The 19,084-nt window shown below is 41.4% G+C and overlaps 1 protein-coding gene and 1 long non-coding RNA gene across 3 annotated transcripts in view; one reads left to right on the top strand and one right to left on the bottom strand.

The window, feature by feature from the left end:
* LOC147009932 (uncharacterized) overlaps nucleotides 1-10,941 on the top strand; it is an 18,722-nt gene extending 7,781 nt beyond the window's left edge. Inside the window, exons 2-3 of the long non-coding RNA XR_015052963.1 lie at nucleotides 10,562-10,711; nucleotides 10,810-10,941. This is a non-coding gene — a long non-coding RNA (uncharacterized LOC147009932). The remainder of the gene's footprint in view (nucleotides 1-10,561; nucleotides 10,712-10,809) is intronic.
* LOC147009931 (uncharacterized) overlaps nucleotides 1-18,561 on the bottom strand; it is a 19,012-nt gene extending 451 nt beyond the window's left edge. Inside the window, exons 1-5 of one of the 2 annotated variants that reach the window (XM_085862583.1) lie at nucleotides 18,075-18,513; nucleotides 16,294-16,353; nucleotides 10,828-10,935; nucleotides 7,131-7,348; nucleotides 1-1,087 (exon numbers count right to left, since the gene is read on the bottom strand). The exon at nucleotides 1-1,087 is cut by the window's left edge and continues 451 nt beyond it. In XM_085862583.1, coding sequence (XP_085718709.1) covers nucleotides 329-1,087; nucleotides 7,131-7,348; nucleotides 10,828-10,935; nucleotides 16,294-16,353; nucleotides 18,075-18,246 — 1,317 coding nt within the window. In that variant the 5' untranslated portion in view covers nucleotides 18,247-18,513 and the 3' untranslated portion in view covers nucleotides 1-328. Of the gene's footprint in view, nucleotides 1,088-5,993; nucleotides 7,349-10,827; nucleotides 10,936-16,293; nucleotides 16,354-18,074 lie in introns of those variants that run through there. The other variant, XM_085862582.1, reaches the window with a different exon arrangement.
* Between the last annotated feature and the right edge of the window lie 523 nt (nucleotides 18,562-19,084).

Raw genomic sequence — 19,084 nt, 5'->3', positions numbered from 1 at the left:
TAGATGGCACCAAGATTATGACAAGACACTGGCCACACAAGTATTATGGTGAACAGAAATTGTATAATAGCAATGCTTATAGTTATAAGCAAATCTGCACTTTCATTTGCTGCTGCAGATGTTGCATTTGAACCCTGGCTCCAGTCTGAAGATGTCAGATGTCAAACAGGTTTGACAGATCATGCATTAACCACAGTGTACACGACAGATTGGTCATACCGTCTTCATATATGACGATGACTGGACAGTAATATTTTAGGAGGATACCTGGCAGGCACCAGGGGCCAATTCCATGAAGCAGTTTTTTACTCAAGTCAAAAATATAATGTTAAATAAAAATGTTGTTCTTTGATTTGAGATGGCCTCTTATCTGCCTGTCTTTCTGTTTCCGTTTGTTTTGCAGAGATCTGAATGCTTCCTTGAAAACTTTCCCAAGTTGTGTATCTAAATTTCTCCCTTTCTGCACTACAATACCCTTTTCCTGTAGTAGTTTTTGTTGTTGTAGTGTTGCATTAACAATAACATGCTGCAGCGTAGAAACAAATTTTATATCTGACCGAGGCAAAGATTTCCTCATTCTGAATGCTGCTTGTCTTTTTGCTTCATCTGAGGGAAAATCTGACAAATCCTGTACAGAAGTTTTACCATGTAGCCCTAAACCTTTGAGAGCCACTTTTTGACGGCAGTACATTTTGCCTTTCTCTTTTATCCTCCTTTTTTGTGCACTCTGCCTCTCACGCGATTCTCGCTTTTTCTTTTTCCAGTATTCTCTCATCTTGTCTGCATTTTCTCTTGTTCTCATATGCTCCTTTCCAACCTCCCTTCCACTTTCTTTCACACGATCACGCCATCTCTTCTGTCTGTTCCTTTCTACCTCTCTATGTCTTTCTTTCACCTCATCACCGGCATCCTTCAATTTTAATCTATGCTGGCTGCTTCTTAACCTCTGCGCTTCTAGTGTCATTTGATAAAGTTCATCATTCTTTTTCAGCCTTTCTCGATAGAGCCTCATTCGAGTTCTAGGAGACATTGCAGTTTTGGAACTCAATTTAACCTTCGGTTTCCAGGTCTGATTCTTGCCCTCCATCTGGAAGGCAAAACAATAATTTAACAAGGCATTGCATAAAACACACAAATCCCCTCAAGCTTGACGCAATTGTGAACTCAAAGTCAGATGTTTATTGACATCTGGACGCATCAACTTTATACATGTATCGGTGACCTTTGAAATATAAGCTATTTTTGAAGTAGTGTGCAATATGCCCCTTTAGTAACTGACTCTGTATATGATATTGCTCGCATCGACATAGTCCACAGCCAAGTAAAACTTGTCATTCTTTCAAGCCTATATTGGCAGCCAAGAGTTCATGTCATATTGGCTGAGTGTATGTGTCAGTGGTATTGGTCGCATTCACTGTGTGCAGCTGTGGCGATCAGAAAAGTCAACTATTAAAATATTATAAATGGATTGTTTTCATATAACGATACTGTTTTGGTATTGAACCTGGAAAATTCGCACTGCACCGCAGGTTGCTGACCGACCTTCCAAGATAAGGAAACCAACTCGCAATCTCATTGCTGAGAGGCCTGTCGGCTTCAACAAAGTGCTTTAACGGCTGAGCCACAGGCCACGAGGTGCCCCCCGCTTACACAAAACAATCCATTCATAATAACATAGAGTATATTAATTCTTACAATATGTTGTACAAGGAGATATCCTGCATGAGACTGGTGACAAATACAGAAAAAGTTGGATTTGAGCTCCCAGCATTGGTTAAAAGCTTCACATAACATGCAGAACATTGATGAGGCGGCTTTTTCAACAGAGAAACTTAAGCCAAAAAACAAGATTCCAACTTGGCATCTTGGCAACAAGTTGTGCAAGAAGAAAAATGACATGAAATAACAAAATCAGTCGTCAAACGTTTGTTGTTTCTTTTTTGAGTACCTAAGAGACTACATCATGCGAAGCTTCAAAAGGCAGAAAAACCCATTAGCTGTATGACAGGGCTATTTTAAGGTGTCAGCGTATGATTTGGCGGCATTCAGAAGATTTGAACTCATTATTCCATACAATATGTAACGATCGTGACATGGATAACATTATTTCAAGTCAAACGTAATGATTGTTTATACATCCGCCATTGAGAATGTCGAAGTATCATTCAATGATTCGCTAAGAGTCCAAAATATAGCTCTACCACGGGGCTGTAATCAATGCCGTTTCACACTGAATACACATACAAACACACTCGCACAAGACTTACAGTATTATCGTCATTTAATGACTTCTTGCAAAGTTTGTAACTCTCGTTATAAATGGTTGAAAATTGACCGAAAACGTGTGACCGTCTCTTGTCGGGCAGAAATCCAGAACTCTCGGTAAAAGGCGGCACATGCATAAAAAGATGACGTCATCAGTTTTCGCGTATAGCGTAGGCTCTTGTAGTGATGATTATTAAACGACCTCTGACTGGCTCAAAGCCTTCTGTAACAAACGTGACTTTGGACCGCAATCGGAAAGCCAGATTTTTGTACAGCTTTTACGGCGATATGGACTTACCACTAATGTTATCCTTTGTTACACATTTGTCATTTAGGTTAAGTTATGTTATCACAAAAATAACAAGACCGTATTTTTAAAGGTTGTGCAGCTTGAGCATTTTGTTTCTTTCATGACAAATTAACCGATAGCATAACGATTGTTACTCTGTTTGCAACCCCCCAGCATTCACATTAAAGTATATTTTTGGCAAATTCAGGGTGTGGGATATCATAAGTAAAGTCTTTTTACACATATAATCTAAACCAGTCTCAATCAAAAATGTATGTGTTCATATAAAACTCTTGTTAAATCTATTTAGTTTTTAATATAACACTTAAGACAAAGATTTATTCCCATCACAGTGAATAAAATTTTATCTGCACGCTTTAATTTTTGGACAATAGCGGTTTTGCTATAAATAGTATATATCTACATTTATGTGCACCTCAAAACATGTTCGTGGTATTCTATGGATACTTTAGGAACTCTGTGATAGCTCCTGAAGATAAGACCCTTAAATGTAGCATATTACTGTGGAACAGCCCATATATATATATATATATATATATATATATATATATATATATATATATATATATATATATATATATATATATATATATATATATATATATATATATATATATATATATATATACGAGGTGTGTTCGAAAAGTATCCAACCTTAATTTTTCGTGCGTAAACAAATGAAGCTAGGGAGCCGTGGTTTGGTGCATGTATGTAGGCGATCCTAATCCGTATGCGTGAATATTTTCCCGCCTGCAGAAGCTGTCAGTCGCCGACAGACCACCGATGAGTGAGGAAGTGTAAGTGAGCGCCGTCGGATTTTCGTTTTTGACAAAATGACGGATCACTGTGGTCTCATCGCCAGTGATCACTGTGTTGAAGAAGTTGGGATCGCTGTTCAGTCTCCAGCATGTCCTCTGCGATCTCCAAACAGAGTTGCTTCTGCTCGATCGTTAGCAGCTTTGGCACGAACTTCGCTGAGATTCTCCTTAAGCCCAAATCCTCAGTCACAATGGAATGAACGGATCCAATGCTGACGCCCGCCTCGTCTGCAAGTTCTCTGATCGTGATTCGATGATCCTGCATCAGCAGGGTCCTCACTTGGTCAATGACGATCTCATTTCGGGATGTTGAGGGCCTACCAGAACGTGCTTCACTTTCCACTGATGTGCGACCATCTTTGAAGCGGTTGTACCACTCTTTTATCTATGTGGTGCCCATTGCTTCATTCCCGAAGACCTGTTGAATCTTGCGGATCGTTTCCACTTGGGAATCGCCAAGCTTTACACAAAATTTGATGCAGTAGCGTTGTTCAAGTTTTCCCATCATTTTGTCAAAAACGAAAATCCGACGGCGCTCATTACACTTCCTCACTCATCGGCGGTCTGTCGGCGACTGACAGCTTCTGCGGCGGGAAAAATTCACGCATACGGATTAGGATCGCCTACATACGTGCACTAAACCACACCTCCCAAGCTTCATTTGTTTACGCACAAAAAATTAAGGTTGGATACTTTTTGAACACACCTCGTATGTATATATGTATGTATAGCATGATAGTTCAAAAATGTATTAAGTACGATGTGTTCTCGTGGATCAGGCATTGTGTGGCGTAGGTATGCGCTCCACTGAATGCTCTTCTAGTTTTCTGTTATAATTCTTTTTTAATTGTCTGATTCTTTTCATGAGCTTTGGGTTTCTGCTTTCCCTCTTGAATTGTTTTATTTGTCCCGTTTCCACCCTCAGTCGGTCTCTCTGCTTCTCAAGTTTCTCTTTCCATGGTGGTGTTTTGTTTCTGGGCAGATTATGAGATCTATATTTTTCATGTTGTTTATCTGTTGTTTTCTCTTGGACATACAGGGCTGCTGCAAAACTCACATCGTTGATTTCTTTCAGATTAGGTGATTTTTGGAGCATTTTAGTGACTGCTTGATTTATTCTCCTTACATGTATCTTCAACTGTTTTTTTTTTTTATTGGTGTTTATTCAGTGAAGATGTCTTTGCTCGGGTGATATTAGTTTGATTTCCTTTATTTTATTGGCCAGCTCATCTTCTCACCTATGCTGTTCAATATTAACCCCCTCTTCCTCTTCATTCTGTTGTCCATCATTCTCCTCATTGTGATCTATCCTTGTTGCTCTTATTTGTTTTGCTTGCAAAGGTGCTATTTGATCCGAGTTAGTAACTTTGACTACTTGATCCTTATTTATGGATGTGACTGCAGCATTTCCTTTTGTCATTCTCTGGTCCTGTTGTGGAGTTTTCAATTTTCTCTACTTGGGTCATCTGATTTATGTCTTCAGTTGCTTGCTGTCTTGCTTTGGGTCCTCCCATTGGTTGTAACCCGAATCAAGTTGCAGCAAGCGAAAAAATATTTTTGCTTATTTTTAGTATTTCAGTGATATTTAAAAACTATTTTATTTCCAAAAATATGAAAAACACAAGTTTCCTTTCTTCTTTTTAACCTCCGCCATCGAAGATCGGAGGTTACTGTTTTCATCCCTTTCTGTTTGTTTGTTTGTTTGTTTGTTTGTGAACAGTATTACGGAAAAACTCCTTGACGGATTTCGACGAAACTTGGTGGGGGGATTAGGTATGGTCCAAGGATCATGCCATTAGATTTTGGACTCGGTCCAAAATCCAATATGGCCGCTATGGTGGCCATTTTGAAAAAATATTTGAATTTTTTTTTGCATTTCTACATGTTCTAAGTGATTTCCACCCCCCCCCAAAAAAAATTGTTCAAGAAAAAAAAAAAATTTTGCAACTTTTTTTTCAAAAAAATTTCGATTTTTTTTTTATTTTTTTTTTTTTTTTTTTTGCATTTCTACATGTTATAAGTGATGTCCAACAAAAAACATGCCAAAATTATAATTGCAGCTGATTTTGGAACTTCAGGTGGATATACCCATGTAAAATCAATTTCTGTCTCAAGGAATCAAGTTATGACAAATGAATTGAGTATGTAAAAGGGAAAGTTGCAAACTATAACTCTGTGAGCACTGTTGATGTCAAATTGAACGAATAGGATATCAGGTTCACTTGAGTGACCTAGCAGTATTGGCGGCGGAGGTTTTGCACTCTACCGAGTGCTCCCCCTCTAGTTTTTTTTTACTATTTTGGAGATCTTGATGGTTGCAGTGCTATTTTTTTTCACTATTTTTTATCCATACTTTGTTGTTTTGCACCAAACTGGTTGCTATTTTTTCACTATTTTCCCAGACTGTTTTTCTTAACACCAAAGTGGTTGCTATTTTCCCCCCTATTTCTTGTGTTCAAAAACTGCCGATTTAAAAAATATTTTCTCCTATTTATTTACTTTTTTTTTGTTCGAAACTCGCTATTTAAAATGTTTTTTTCTCCTATTTTTGTTCCAAAACTCACGAGTTAAAATGTTATTTTTCTCCTATTTTTTTCCTATTCTTCGTTCCAGAAGTCGCTATTTAAAATATTTTTTTCTCTTATTTTTTTGTTTGTTCCAAAACTCGCTATTTAAAATTTTTTTCATGTGGAAAAGAATATATATATATATATATTTTGTATATATTGTTTTCCTATTTTTTTTTTCTCCTATTTTTTAATGATTAGGGTATCTCCATTTTTGGGTTCCCCAGTGTGTGTCCTCATGTGTACCTGGCAGTGTGCATTCCGACTGAATGACATACTGCACACAGTACACTTATATGGCTTTTCCCCAGTGTGGGTCCTCAAGTGTGTGTTTCGGCCTGACGTGGTGCCAAACGATACATTGCACATACTGCACTTGTACGGCTTATCACTTGTATGGGTTCTTATATGATTCTGACATTGCCAGTTAGTCCGGAATCGTTTCTCACACATGCTGCACTTGTATGGCTTCTCTTCAGTATGAATCTTCATGTGCACCTTGCAGTTTGAATGGAAACTAAATGATTTACTGCACACAGTGCAGCTAAATGGTTTATCCCCAGTGTGAATCCTCATATGTCCCTGGCAGTTTGAGTAATAACTAAATGATTTGCTGCACACGGTGCATTTAAATGGTTTCTCTCCATTGTGAATCCTCATGTGAATGTGGCGGTTTGTATTATTACTGAATGATTTGTTACACATTGTGCAATTGTACGGCTTTTCCTTCGTATGTGTTCGCAAATGTTCTTGGCATTTTCCGCTTCTTCGAAATGATTTGTTGCAAACACGGCATTTAAACGGCTTCTCTCCGGTATGAATCCTCATATGTTCCTGTTGGGTTGAGCTCTCACTGAATGATTTGTTGCACACACTACACTGATATGGCTTCTCCCCAGTGTGAGTCCTAACATGTACTTGGTACCTTGACTTCCATTTGAATGATTTATGACAGACAAGGCACTTGTACGCCTTTTCTCCACGATGTGTCCTCATGTGTACCTCATAGATCGAGTTCTGAATAAATGATTTGTTGCAAATATGACACGTGTCTGGTGCTTCACCAATATGTGTCCTCATGTGATTCTGATATGTTGAGATTTCAGAGAATAATGTGAAACAAACACAACACTTGAATTGATTCTCTGAAGGGTGGGTCCTCATGTGTACCTGATAGGTTGAAATGCATCTGAATGTTTGATTGCACACGGTACACATGTGTATCTTTTCAGAAGTGGGAATCTTCGTGTGTTCATGTCCATGAATATATTTCTGTTTATAATCCGTAGACTTCACACCATCACCTTCCTTGTGTTGCTGCAAGGCATTCTTAAAAAACGCCACATCGTTCTTGGGAAAGGACATCTTGAAGATCGGTGTTTGTATTCCTGAAAATTGGAGAGAGAAAAAAAAGAAAGGATGTTTATCACAGTGATGCAAAACATATAACATAAGAGGATGAATTTTAAAAAGAAATGAATCGGAAAACTTACACTTCATGAAAACTTCACCTGAAAGCCAATCAATGTACTTTTCAGTGAGGCATTTATGTTTACAAATATTTTAACCATGGCACTGGGGAGAGAAGTATAAAAATATATATATTTTTTAAATGACCGTTTTTACAGCCATCTTTCCCTGCTATGCAGGGGTTCGGCTTTTTTTTCCTTTCTTGAGGCATTGTTTTATGGCCGGATGCCCTTCCTGACGCCAACCCTCGTCGCCTCTTACGACACACAGGGATATGGTACACCTATTCTAACCGGGGCATACACCGGGACCAGTGCACTGGTACTCACTTCACTGACCTCAGAAGGATGACAGGCTGAGTCAACCCCCTGGTGTTAATTCAGCAGCAAACGGGGCTTGAACTCAGGACTCTGGGATCCCAAGCCACCACCCGAACGACTAAGCCAACACCAGGCTTGAGAGAAGTATAAAAAGTGCAACAAAATTGAAAGTTTCAGCAATAAAACATAGAAATGTGACTTTAGCACCTGAGACTGATTCTTGCAAAGACCTTTTCATCGGGAACCTCCACGATTACATTGGGAAACTAGAACGGCACGTGGTTGGGTGCATACCTCCAGCAGGTTGAACAGTTTATGTGTTGTATCGTACTAATAGGCCGGATCTGAATTCAGACCTGAACTGAAATCAAAACAGCTTATTATTGTGACTTGCACAAGTCATTCACCAAATTTCATCTGAATCCATCCATAACATAACGTTTTGAGATATACTGTTCGCAGACAAACAAACAGACAAGCCGGTATGCGGCAACGGGTCGCCGAGCATGGAAACTATAAGATATAGAGCAAAATGGATGTCGTATAGCGGATAGGGAATCACCTTAAGATTATGCATATCAAATCTCATCCAGTTCCATCTACTAATAACTACTCGGTATCCATTTGAATGAAAAGTATCGGAAATCCCCAAAGTTCGAGGGGGTGCTGTGGGTGAACAAAGCAGTTCCAAACTCATGGGGACCACCATGTCTCATAACCATCGCTATCAGTGCCAGTCGATGCATTGAAATCCCTCAAGACGAGAAGAGTATCTCCTCTGTGACACTCATCAACCACACACTTGAGCGAGGTAAAGAATGTCTCCTTCACAGTGGGATAACAAGGAAATCCAACACAAGTGGAGGCCATTCAGCCCATCATGCCTGCGTGAACACCACACCAACCCATCTACACAGGATCCAAGGATGAAAATGCAAAAAAAAATTTAATTAATGAAATAATTTTTTTGTTTGTTTTTTTTTTGTGGTTTTTCGGTCATCTCTACCGAGATGACCTAATAAAGCCGGACCAAATGTCCGTATGTCTGTCCATCCGTACGTCCGTCAATTTTCTTTCCGATCTTGATGAAACTTAGTATGTGGGTAGAGGTCGATGAGTGTTGCACAACGATATAACTTTTGTCCGGGTTCAAGGTTAGGGACGAGGTCACGTAAGTTATAAAAATCGCCATTTTCAAAACCTATCTAGTCTGCCATTCTCCAAGATATTCGGAAACTGTTTATTGATTATGATAGTAAAAAATATTATCTTTTATCTATCCGGACAGATTTTTGAATTTCCTTCCCGTTTGATCGTCACGTGATCTGGAAGATGGCCAAAAATGCCAATGTGATTCGCAAAGAAGGAAGGAAGGAGAAATGAAATATAAATATAAAACACATTTTTAGCCTTTTATATTTGTACATTTTCCGCCGAAGGTGCATAAGTTTCAAAACCCGAAATGTAAACGTCGGCATTTATTTTCAAAATATAATTTCGTGCGCGTGCGCCAAAATGCCCGAGTCATCTTTAACCAAACTGTGCAGTAGAACTGCGCAGTAGTCCGGTCATGGCGTCTGAGCAGTGGCCAGCGTGGTTCAGATTGACTGTGGTTTCTGGGGCGAAGATGATTGTTAAGAAGTATGTCGGCGGTATAAATTTGAGTGACTGTATTGGTGATTTAATCACGCAACATCTTGACAACGAATATTCTGGCCGAACGATTGCATCAATTCAGTGCATCAGCAGGGATAATTCGCAGGCTCCTCTCGATCGTGCCGATATCTAACATAATCACCGGCGGACAGAGGGCTGCAGGCTGTGGGGCTAGGCCACGGATCCCGGATGAGGGGATAAGTGATAAATTATGCTACATGCTTCGGGCTTTCTGATTAATATATCAATGAGTACATTCCATAATTAATGAATTAATAATTAATGAATCTGGCAGACAAAATGTTTTTTCAAACCTGACATGTTACTTTGTGCAGTGTCACGAAACTTCTGTGGAATTAATAATTAATGAATTTGCTCGCTCTAACGATTTTTCAAACCTCAATATCTCTATAAATACTTGACCAATTTTCATTCTGAAAGTTGCATTATAATCAGTGAAGAATAATCTACAGGATTATCATAATCTCTGAGAGCTTAGCCTATTTTTTCTTTTCGTTTTTTCTACAACCGGAAGTGAAATGTCCCCAGAGAGTGGACGGACCAGAAAACCACGTATTGCACTTACTGGTGATTCTGATGTGTTAATCCGGGTACTAAATGAACAATACATATTTATTAATTATGTCATTAGTAGTATTATCCTAGTGTACCTCTGTGAACTATTTCAATCTAAACGGTTAGTTTGGACTGTTTTGCGGTTACCTGAACTGAACATTGAGAACTTGTGGTATTATAGAGATGACCGTCACCTCCACACGGGGGTAATTTTTGTTTTTGTATTTCTTTTTCTTTTCTTTTCTTCCCCTCAGGGGAGGGGGCATGGGCTTGGTTAAAAGATCACTCGCCTCAGTCAGGGCATATCCAGAGATCAGGGAAATGACACCCAAGGAGTGACGAAACTTCAGTCGCATAATACGTTCATTGACTGCTGTTACCTCAATTATCTTGGGAGTCAGCTTAATGAACGCATTTACAGCAACTCCTTGGGTATGGTAACCTTAAGAGCAACCAGACCACCCAGCAGTTTGTTGGCAAAGGCTATACTGGGTGGTATGCCGTTGCCATCATAGCATTAGTTAGGGGAGGAATTTGGAAGTTGTTCATGGTGCTAATGACAGCTCACTGACCCAACAGGATGGACACCGTGGGATCTTTAACGTCCACCCTCTAATGCTGGCAGAAGGCACACCCAGTTTATCATTGATGAATCATCCTGCCGGTGAAATACCAGCATGCCAGTTTGCAGCTCGGTGGAGATTCACACCCAGGCTAGATAGCTTGGAGGTGAGTGTCTGGTTTAGCATGTCATCCTAGATAATCCTGCCAGTCCTAAGATGGAATTAGGAACAGGAAATTCAAAGCAAAATTGTTCTGCATTTCAGAATCTTCTTTGAGCTCACCATTTGCATTGAAAGAATCTTCACTCGTCTCTTCCTTCACATGAATGGTGTTTGAAGTTGGAAGAGCATTACCAAGGAGACATTTCCTCTCACCTGGACCCATTTCACCTGCACAAAATCCAATGCGAGAGCAACACAGCAGTTTCATTTTTAAATTGGATGTCATGTTAAGCATGAATGATTGTTTTTTTACAATAATTTTTTTCATCATATAAACAAAATCTCAGCTCCTACAACAATAAGGAAAAACAATAAAAAAGGGACATATCAATAGTGGTGTAGGAGGTGGATGCAACAAGCAATCAGACAAAGAGAAAGGAGAGGAGGAAACCTGCAAGTAAGCGGGCTCGGTTATGTCGGGTAATGGGAGATGAAATGATTGCTGGAAGGGATGCAAGTTGACAAAATATGGTGATTGATCCCCACCTTGAATCCCAGGATGGAAGAGACGTGTCATTCAGCCTCAAGAATATGGTTCCACAAATTGGAGAGAATCAAAAAAAGAAAAAAGGTGGTGGTCTAAGCATGGATTTGGGGAATTTTTCCAGGTCAGAGTTATTGGAAGAATGTGTGCATCCGGGTAAGGGTTGGGGGGTTGAAAGTGCAGAGGGAACCAGACCAGAGGAAAGGTGGTGAAATGTATAAAATTAAAAAAAAAATTAAAAAGGTGGTTTGCCAGCAAACAATCTGTGATGTCAGTGCACAGGTCTTGTGTTTCTGCCTCAACGTGAGAGATGGGAGGATGTTGAGAGCTTGATATTAAACAATTCCGGAGAGTCAAATATTACATTGGACGCCAGCCCAGAGAGGAGAGCAGCACTCCATTGAGATGCAGACAACACATAGTCGGGTGTGAAAAGTTCTGATTTTTTGCATAATGACGTTGATGGCACCTGTGTATGTTTACAGAGGTGAGATCTGCGATGAGCTTTTTAGGCAATCTTTGCTATTGTTTCAGCCCCAGAGGGGTCACTCTTGCTGGTAAGGCCATGAAGTTGCAAGAGCATTACCAGGGAGCATTTTCATTAAGGCGCTGTAAAGGTCACAAAACAATGTTGTGGACATTAAAATAAGGAAACAGGATATGTGCTATAGCTTATTGGAGTTAGTTCGTCGAAGAAGGTCGAAAACCTGGTTCGATTCCCACAACTTTGAAAATTTGACCTTTGTGGCCTATATAAGGTCAAAGGTCCTCACACCTTGACGATTTAGCCAGCAATGGCAACGTATAAAAATGTATGTAAAACGTTAGCGTACGCTGAAATTTTGATTTTTTTTTTAAGTTTTGGTCGTATGCATAACGTATTAGTAACGGGCACAGAACGTTTCGTTGTCTTATAGATAACTTATACCAACGAATGCTTATCCTGTTGTCGGCGTTCACAACCTATGCCCAATGATAGTTTAACTTAGGCATAGCGCACTGCACGTATCGCCGACAAACTCGTGGCGTAGCCTGTTAAAAACCTGCCGCACGCCGATTTAAATCATAATCGCCTGAGAATTGGAAGTGTCAACATCGCAGTCACACCTTGACGATTTAGCCAGCGTATGCCGACATATGAAAAATGTGTCTAAAACGCTGGCATGCGTGAAATATGGTACGAGTAAGTTGTGTATACGTAAAGAGCACACTGAAAAACGATGAAGTACGCTGTCATATTTATTTCGTGGTACGTTTAGTGCGTCGTGAAATTTCAAGCATGCTGAAAATTTTACGACGTACGCGCCGTATGGCTCACACGTTCTGTAACGCTGGGAATAAGTTGTAGGCACGATAATGGGCCTTGACGGAGAAAATAAGTTTCGGGTACGCTAATCATTACCTCGACGTGTTTTGACTAATGAATAACTTACAAGTAACGTGTGTCGACATGTGTCAACGATCGCATATCGTGCCTACAACTTATGGCCAGCATAGCGGAACGTGTGAGTCATACGCTGGCATACGTCGTGAAATTTCAAGCATGCTAAAATTTGAGGACAACCGCAAAGTACAACGATGAAGGCCAGCGTACTACGGCGTATGGCAGTGTTTTTCAGTGTGCTCTTAACGTATACAAAACTTACCCATAATGTATTCGACGTGTGCCAGCGTTTTAGACAAATTTTTCATCAGTCGGCATACGCTGGCTTCATCGTCAAGGTGTGACAGCGCCTTCACCAAGGAACAAGAGCATTTTCTTTTCATACAGGTTGCCACTGACAAACCAGACATAATCTGCCTAAAGAAACTTTCCTCCCTCAAGACGTCCCTGACTCCCTAGTATCTCTCCTTGGTTACTCACTCCTCCAGTATGACAGACCTGAGCCTCCTCCTAGTGGAGGAGTTGCTCTCTTCATCAGAGACTCTGTTCCTCACTCTCCATGCACTGCCTTCACTCCCCCACACCCCCAGGAATACCACTGGCTACGGCTTCCCCTGCACTCCCACCTCATGTTTATATGTGTACTGTACCGTCCACCAGAGAGTGATGACTCCATTTACATCTCACTATCTGAAAACATGGACCAACTTCTATCTTCTCATCCGAACTCTCTATTCTTCAAATGTAGTGACTTCAATTGTCATCATGCCAGTTGGCTGGGTGTGAGTACCTGTCTCACGTGTCATGGTACTTCAGCAAAAGACTTCTGTGACTCATTTGGACTGACTATGGGTAAAGTTCCTGACCCGGATCTCAACCAACTGTACTCTGTCTCTTCTGGATCTGATTTTGATAAATTTCCCTGAAAATATCTGTTGTTCTTCCTCTGATCCAATCGGTTCTTCTGGCTATGTGCTTGTCAAAGTGGACATCTCTCTGGCTGCTATCAGAGAACCACCTCAGTGCGGGCGAGTCTGGCATTTCATTCAGGCCGACTAGCAGGGTCTCCGAGCAGCCATCAAACTTACAGACTGGTCTCCCATCTCGACTTTTCCAACATCAACTCATGCTGGTAATTCTTTCAAAGAAACTTGCTCTTCCTCATGCACAGATTTATCCCCTCTCGTCTTCAGTTATCCTAACCTTTCTCCCACCCTTGGTTCACTGAAGCTTGTGGCGAGGCAGTTGTCCTGAAACAACTTGCCTTGGCCTCATGGAAAGCAAACCCAACTGAGGGTAATCTCAGTTCCTTCCATAAAGCTCGGAAAAAGTGTGTATCTACCCCCAGGAGAGCCAGAAAACAACATCTTTCTAATCTCAAGTCTGAACTCTCAAACCTCTCTCCCTCCTCGAAATCCTGGTGGTGTCTAATCAAATCTGTTTCTGGTGTAGGTTCCCCCTCCATCCCCTCCCTTACCTCAAATGGCCGCACTGTTGATACCGCACGTGATAAAGCTGAATGCCTAAACTCGGTGTTTGCAGCTAAATCTTGTGTCCGAAACCCATCACTTTCTGTACCCACCTTACCCAGTCGCATCCAACTGTCCCTGGACTCTGTGTCCTTTTCTTCTGACAAGGTAGAGAGCTTGCTGTCAAACCTCGACTCAGATTCTGCAACCAGTCCAGACGGCATCAGCCCACGTGTCCTAAAAACTGCTCCGCTACTCTTTCTCACCCTCTCTCTGTTCCATTCACCCTCTCATTTGCTCAAAGTCATCTGCCATCTGCTTGGAAATCAGCAAACATTACTGCCCTGCATAAAAAAGGTGCAAAAACAGATCCCTGCAACTACAGACCAATCGGCCTTCTCCCAATCATCAGCAAGGTTGTGGAATCCATCATCGCTTCAGACATTAAATCCTTCCTCTTCTCCAATGGCTTGATTTCCGATCATCAATTTGGTTTCAGACCAGGTCACTCTACCCTTACCTGGATATGTTTATTCTGCTACCAACAATGGATGGAGGTCCTCAATGCCGAATATGAAGTCAGAGCCATATCCCTCGACATATAACATGCTTTTGACACGGTCTGGCACCCAGTGTGACCACTCCTCATTTTCATAAATGCCAAGGTGAGTCAATGAAAAAAGCCAAGAATTCACAAGGTTTCGGAAAAACGATGATAATAGAAAACCGATACGCCAAGAAAACCTATAGAAAACCAAGACACCAAGGTAAACAACGAATAGCCAAGATCTTGTGAAAAAAGCCAAGGAGTGGTCACACTGCTGGCACCCTGCCCTGCTCACCAAACTCTCTTCCATTGGTATCCAAGGTCATCTCCACCCATGGCTCGCAGACTTCCTAACCTGTCACAGCCAACATGTGGCCCTAAATGGAGTTCTCTCATCTCCTCTTCCTGTCCAGGCTGGAGTTCCTCAAAGCATTGTTCTGGGCCCTGTTCTTTTTCTGGTTTTCATCAATGATCTCTCTGACTCTCTGGAAAATCCTCTTTATCTCTTTGCTGATGACTCCACCCTCTGTCGTACCATCTGTCATCCCTCAGACTGGCAAGCAGCAGCTTCTTCGCTCACTGCAGATCTGGGTAACATCACAAACTGGTCCAACACGTGGAACATGTCTTTCAATCGGGACAAATCTCACACTCTCACTATGTCTCTCCGAAAGGACAGTTTGGAACCCCCCCCCCATCCACTTTCTCAACAATCCTCTGGAAGAAGTCCTTTCATTCAAGCTTCTGGGTCTCACTATCTGCTATGATCTTTCCTGGGAAAGCTACATTTCCAAACTGGCTTCCAAAGCCAGTCGCCAACTGGGAATCCTCCGTGTTGCAAAGTCCTTCCTTGGCCCACCTGAGCTCCTCACCACATACAAAGCTTTCGTCCACAGCCTGATGGAGTACTGCTCTCCCGTCTGGGCTGGTGCTCCTGCCTCTCACCTATCGCGGCTTCACGCTGTGGAAACCAAGGCATTTCGGATCATTGATATCTTCCGCGGTGAGGCTGAGCCATGGGACCTCTCACTATCTCACTGCAGGCAGGTCGGTGGTCTTTCTGTCCTCTACCGTCTCCTCTCTGGTCTCACCCCCCCCTGCTCTGTCTGCGATTTGTCCCCACCACATTTCCGCAGGGTGCTCAAAGTCCGCCAACAACCCCTTTCTGCTAAAACTACAAAAATCACAAATCGCTGCTCACCTTCACTCTTTCATTCCTCTTTTTTTTTCCCACCTTTGGAATAAACTCCCTCACTTTGTTCAATCCCATTCTTCCCTCCAGGCCTTCAAAACAGCTGTTCACCACCACCTATCATCATCCCCATCCAAAACCTCGATCTTTTCTACCCCCGTTAATCCACCCTAAACCCACCTCCTTCAAATTCCCTGCTTTCCTTCCTGAAAGTCCCTGTAATGTCCATCTTGTATTCCCCATGTTCCCTGCCCCATTCCTCTCCCTTCCACAGATCTCCTTATGTCTGTTCCCCACTGTTTTGTCCTTCCCACTCCCACCCCTCTTGTCTCATGCCCCCCTTGCTGTGTGTTGTGTGTTGTTAGCTCTCACATGAGGCTCGACAAGGTATACAAAAAAAAAAAAAGTATCGTTACCTGCAAGTTGAATAATATTAGCTTTGATTCATACCATGTGAGGGAGATCCATTTGTCGGAACAGGTTCCACCTTCACCACCACGATAGAAGATTCTGCAGAAAAACAAAACCTGCTTTGAAAAAAAAGAAACAAAAAACACACACACACTTTTAACTGCAAGCTCAGATGTTTGATAATGTGAAGCAGGAACATATTCTGAAATCTTTTGAATTTTTCACTTTTGAGCTCAAGTTCACCACTGAAACGAACGAGCTTGATTGCACCACACAACACAAGCTACCTTGATTATTATCAGCAAATTTATGAAAGGCAAACGGGGACAAAAAAAAAAAACAAATTACACAAAATAATCTAAAACCATCAACATTGTACCTTTAATTATTTCGTGATTTAATTTTGCTGTATAATCTTTACAATCCCCACTACCTACAACTACCACCTTATTTGTTAGGTACTTGTACACTTTCCCATTACCGCTAAGAAAATACCACCTTCAATTATTCAAATACTTTTTCTCAATCTACAAACTACGTAGCACCTTTAATTACCTCCACTACCGAAGGTGAAGGTGATTATTTTTTTCACCCCTTTCTGTCTGTTTGTTTGTCTGTGTGCAGGATATCTCAAAATGTTATCACGGATTTGTACGAAACTTGGTCTACAGGTTGGGTGTGTGGCAAGGACGAATTGCTTTGATTTTGGTGAAGATCCGAATCCGGATCTGGATACGAGAATCATTTAATTCTTAAAGCAATTCTTCGCCATTGAGAGAGAGGGCCAAATACGATGTATAGCATGATATCTCAAAAATGTATTGGGCCGGACATCTTCTCGTGGATCAGGCATTACGCGGCGGAGGAATGCGCTCCACCAAGTGCCCTTCTAGTTGTATATCTATTGATGTACACTTTATCATCTCCACTCCCAACATACCAACTTGAATTGTTTATTTATTTATGTACATTTTACTATAATCACATCCTCCATATCTGACATTTTTGTGTGTGGATCATCTCCAGTCTGGCTGTCTCTGCTGTCAATGAGAGCCCTCGGGCAGTCGTAATACAAGTCTCTCCTTATGAGTCCACCCCAAAGCCGTTGTAGTATTGGTCCCTCCCAATGTCATCAACATTCGCAGTCTCTCTTTTCATATTTCCTCTGTTGAACACCATTAAAGCTAACACTTCTCCGAATATGTTGCTTCTCTCAGAAAACCAACTGTCAAATGATTGCCAAATGCAGTGTATAAATAAAGGAATAATACATAGTTTGAGAGTCAAGATGGTATTGTGGTAATAAATAAACAATTCAACGTGGAATGGAGGTGGTTGAATGCGAAAACCAATTTTAACAAACAAGGGGCCGATACTGCCCATTCTCTGCCTTTTGGGTGTTTTGAGGAATAGATCTGTGTGTAACATGAAAGCTAAGTATTGAACAGTTTTTTGAAATATGGGCATCACAAGCCCAGATAATTGCCATGGCAACAGAACTCAGCCAATCATAGTGGTGATCTAAACAGGTTGAAACGATGTCATGCGGAATAGATATTTGCAGTATGAAAGTTTGCAAAAAGTTTAACGGTTTTAGTAATATCATGTACGCAAAAGTACATAGATGGATGATCGGTCGGAAGGAGATCAATTTAACTTTTGTCTATCTGCAGGTACTGGTGTCGGTATCTGTAGGTACTGACGTAATTACCCTCCCGACCACGTGGGTTCTCTTTTCTCAATTTCGTCTCCTCTGAGCGAACATTATAAATCGATTTTGTTGAGATAATCAATAACCTCTGTGAAAGATGACCGCGTACCTGATTCCGACTCCATCCCGTCCCCTCCATCCCGAAGGTTCTGAACGTCCAGGATCCTGAACTTGCAGATCCCAGCATCCCCTCCAAGACCCACTCTGTTCCCTCCATCAGAGTCCGACTTGGAGTCCGAGGAGCTCGGATCGTTTGCGCAGCTCGGGGAGTCTCTCTCCATGTTTCCTCTCCTCCTCCCGGTCTTACACTCCCCGACCCTCTCTTCGACACGAACCTGATCCCGATATATTGAATCGATGAACCACGTGCGTCGATTTCCCCGGAAGTACAATATGTGTTTAACGTTCCTCTAATTAACCGGAATCGTTTGAATTAACATCAAACCCACGATTCCTGTTTTAGATTTTCATTTTAACTTGAGTATCGTATCGGTCTGATGGGGAGGAGGGAGAATGGACACGTTTAGCTTAAAGACTTAAATCATACATCATACACCAAAGAGTTTCACGTAGTAGTTCGTGGGAGCTTATGGGATGACAGGCCGTCCGTCCGTCCATACGTTCAATTCCCTCAAACTACACATGAGGTTTTGATGAAACTTCACCACAACCTTCATCACCCTGTATGAACCAAAGTTTGGCATTAAAAAAATAAATAAATCGGCCCTTAAGGAGGTTGCCCCCCAAAATAGGTATTTTCTTTCTTCGTAGACACTACCAATTCAATTCTGATGAAACTTGACCACAACCTTCATCACCCGTGCCGTACCAAATATTGTTCATGACATTAAAAAACCGGGGTCTGAAGGGGTGTAAGGGGTAGGCTGCCCCTCAAAATATGTATTTGCTTTTTTCTACGAAAATACACACACAATTTCGATGAAACTTGACCACAACCTTCATCACAAGTGACGTTCCAAAGTTTGTTCATGGCATAAAAAAATCTATAGGGATTTACTTTCTTCTCCGTTATATATTTTGTGGGTCATCCATGCATAACAGTGGTTCCCTTGTTATCTTGTCCAGCCGCTACCAGGTCAGTGGCCAGGGGTATTACCC

This window comes from Eptatretus burgeri, chromosome 17 (assembly GCF_056783735.1).
Source record: "Eptatretus burgeri isolate ZD-2024b chromosome 17, Ebu_testis_v1, whole genome shotgun sequence".
Classification (NCBI taxonomy): domain Eukaryota; kingdom Metazoa; phylum Chordata; class Myxini; order Myxiniformes; family Myxinidae; genus Eptatretus; species Eptatretus burgeri.
Note: the sequence above shows the minus strand (reverse complement) of the source record. Positions and strands in the feature narration are given on the sequence as shown.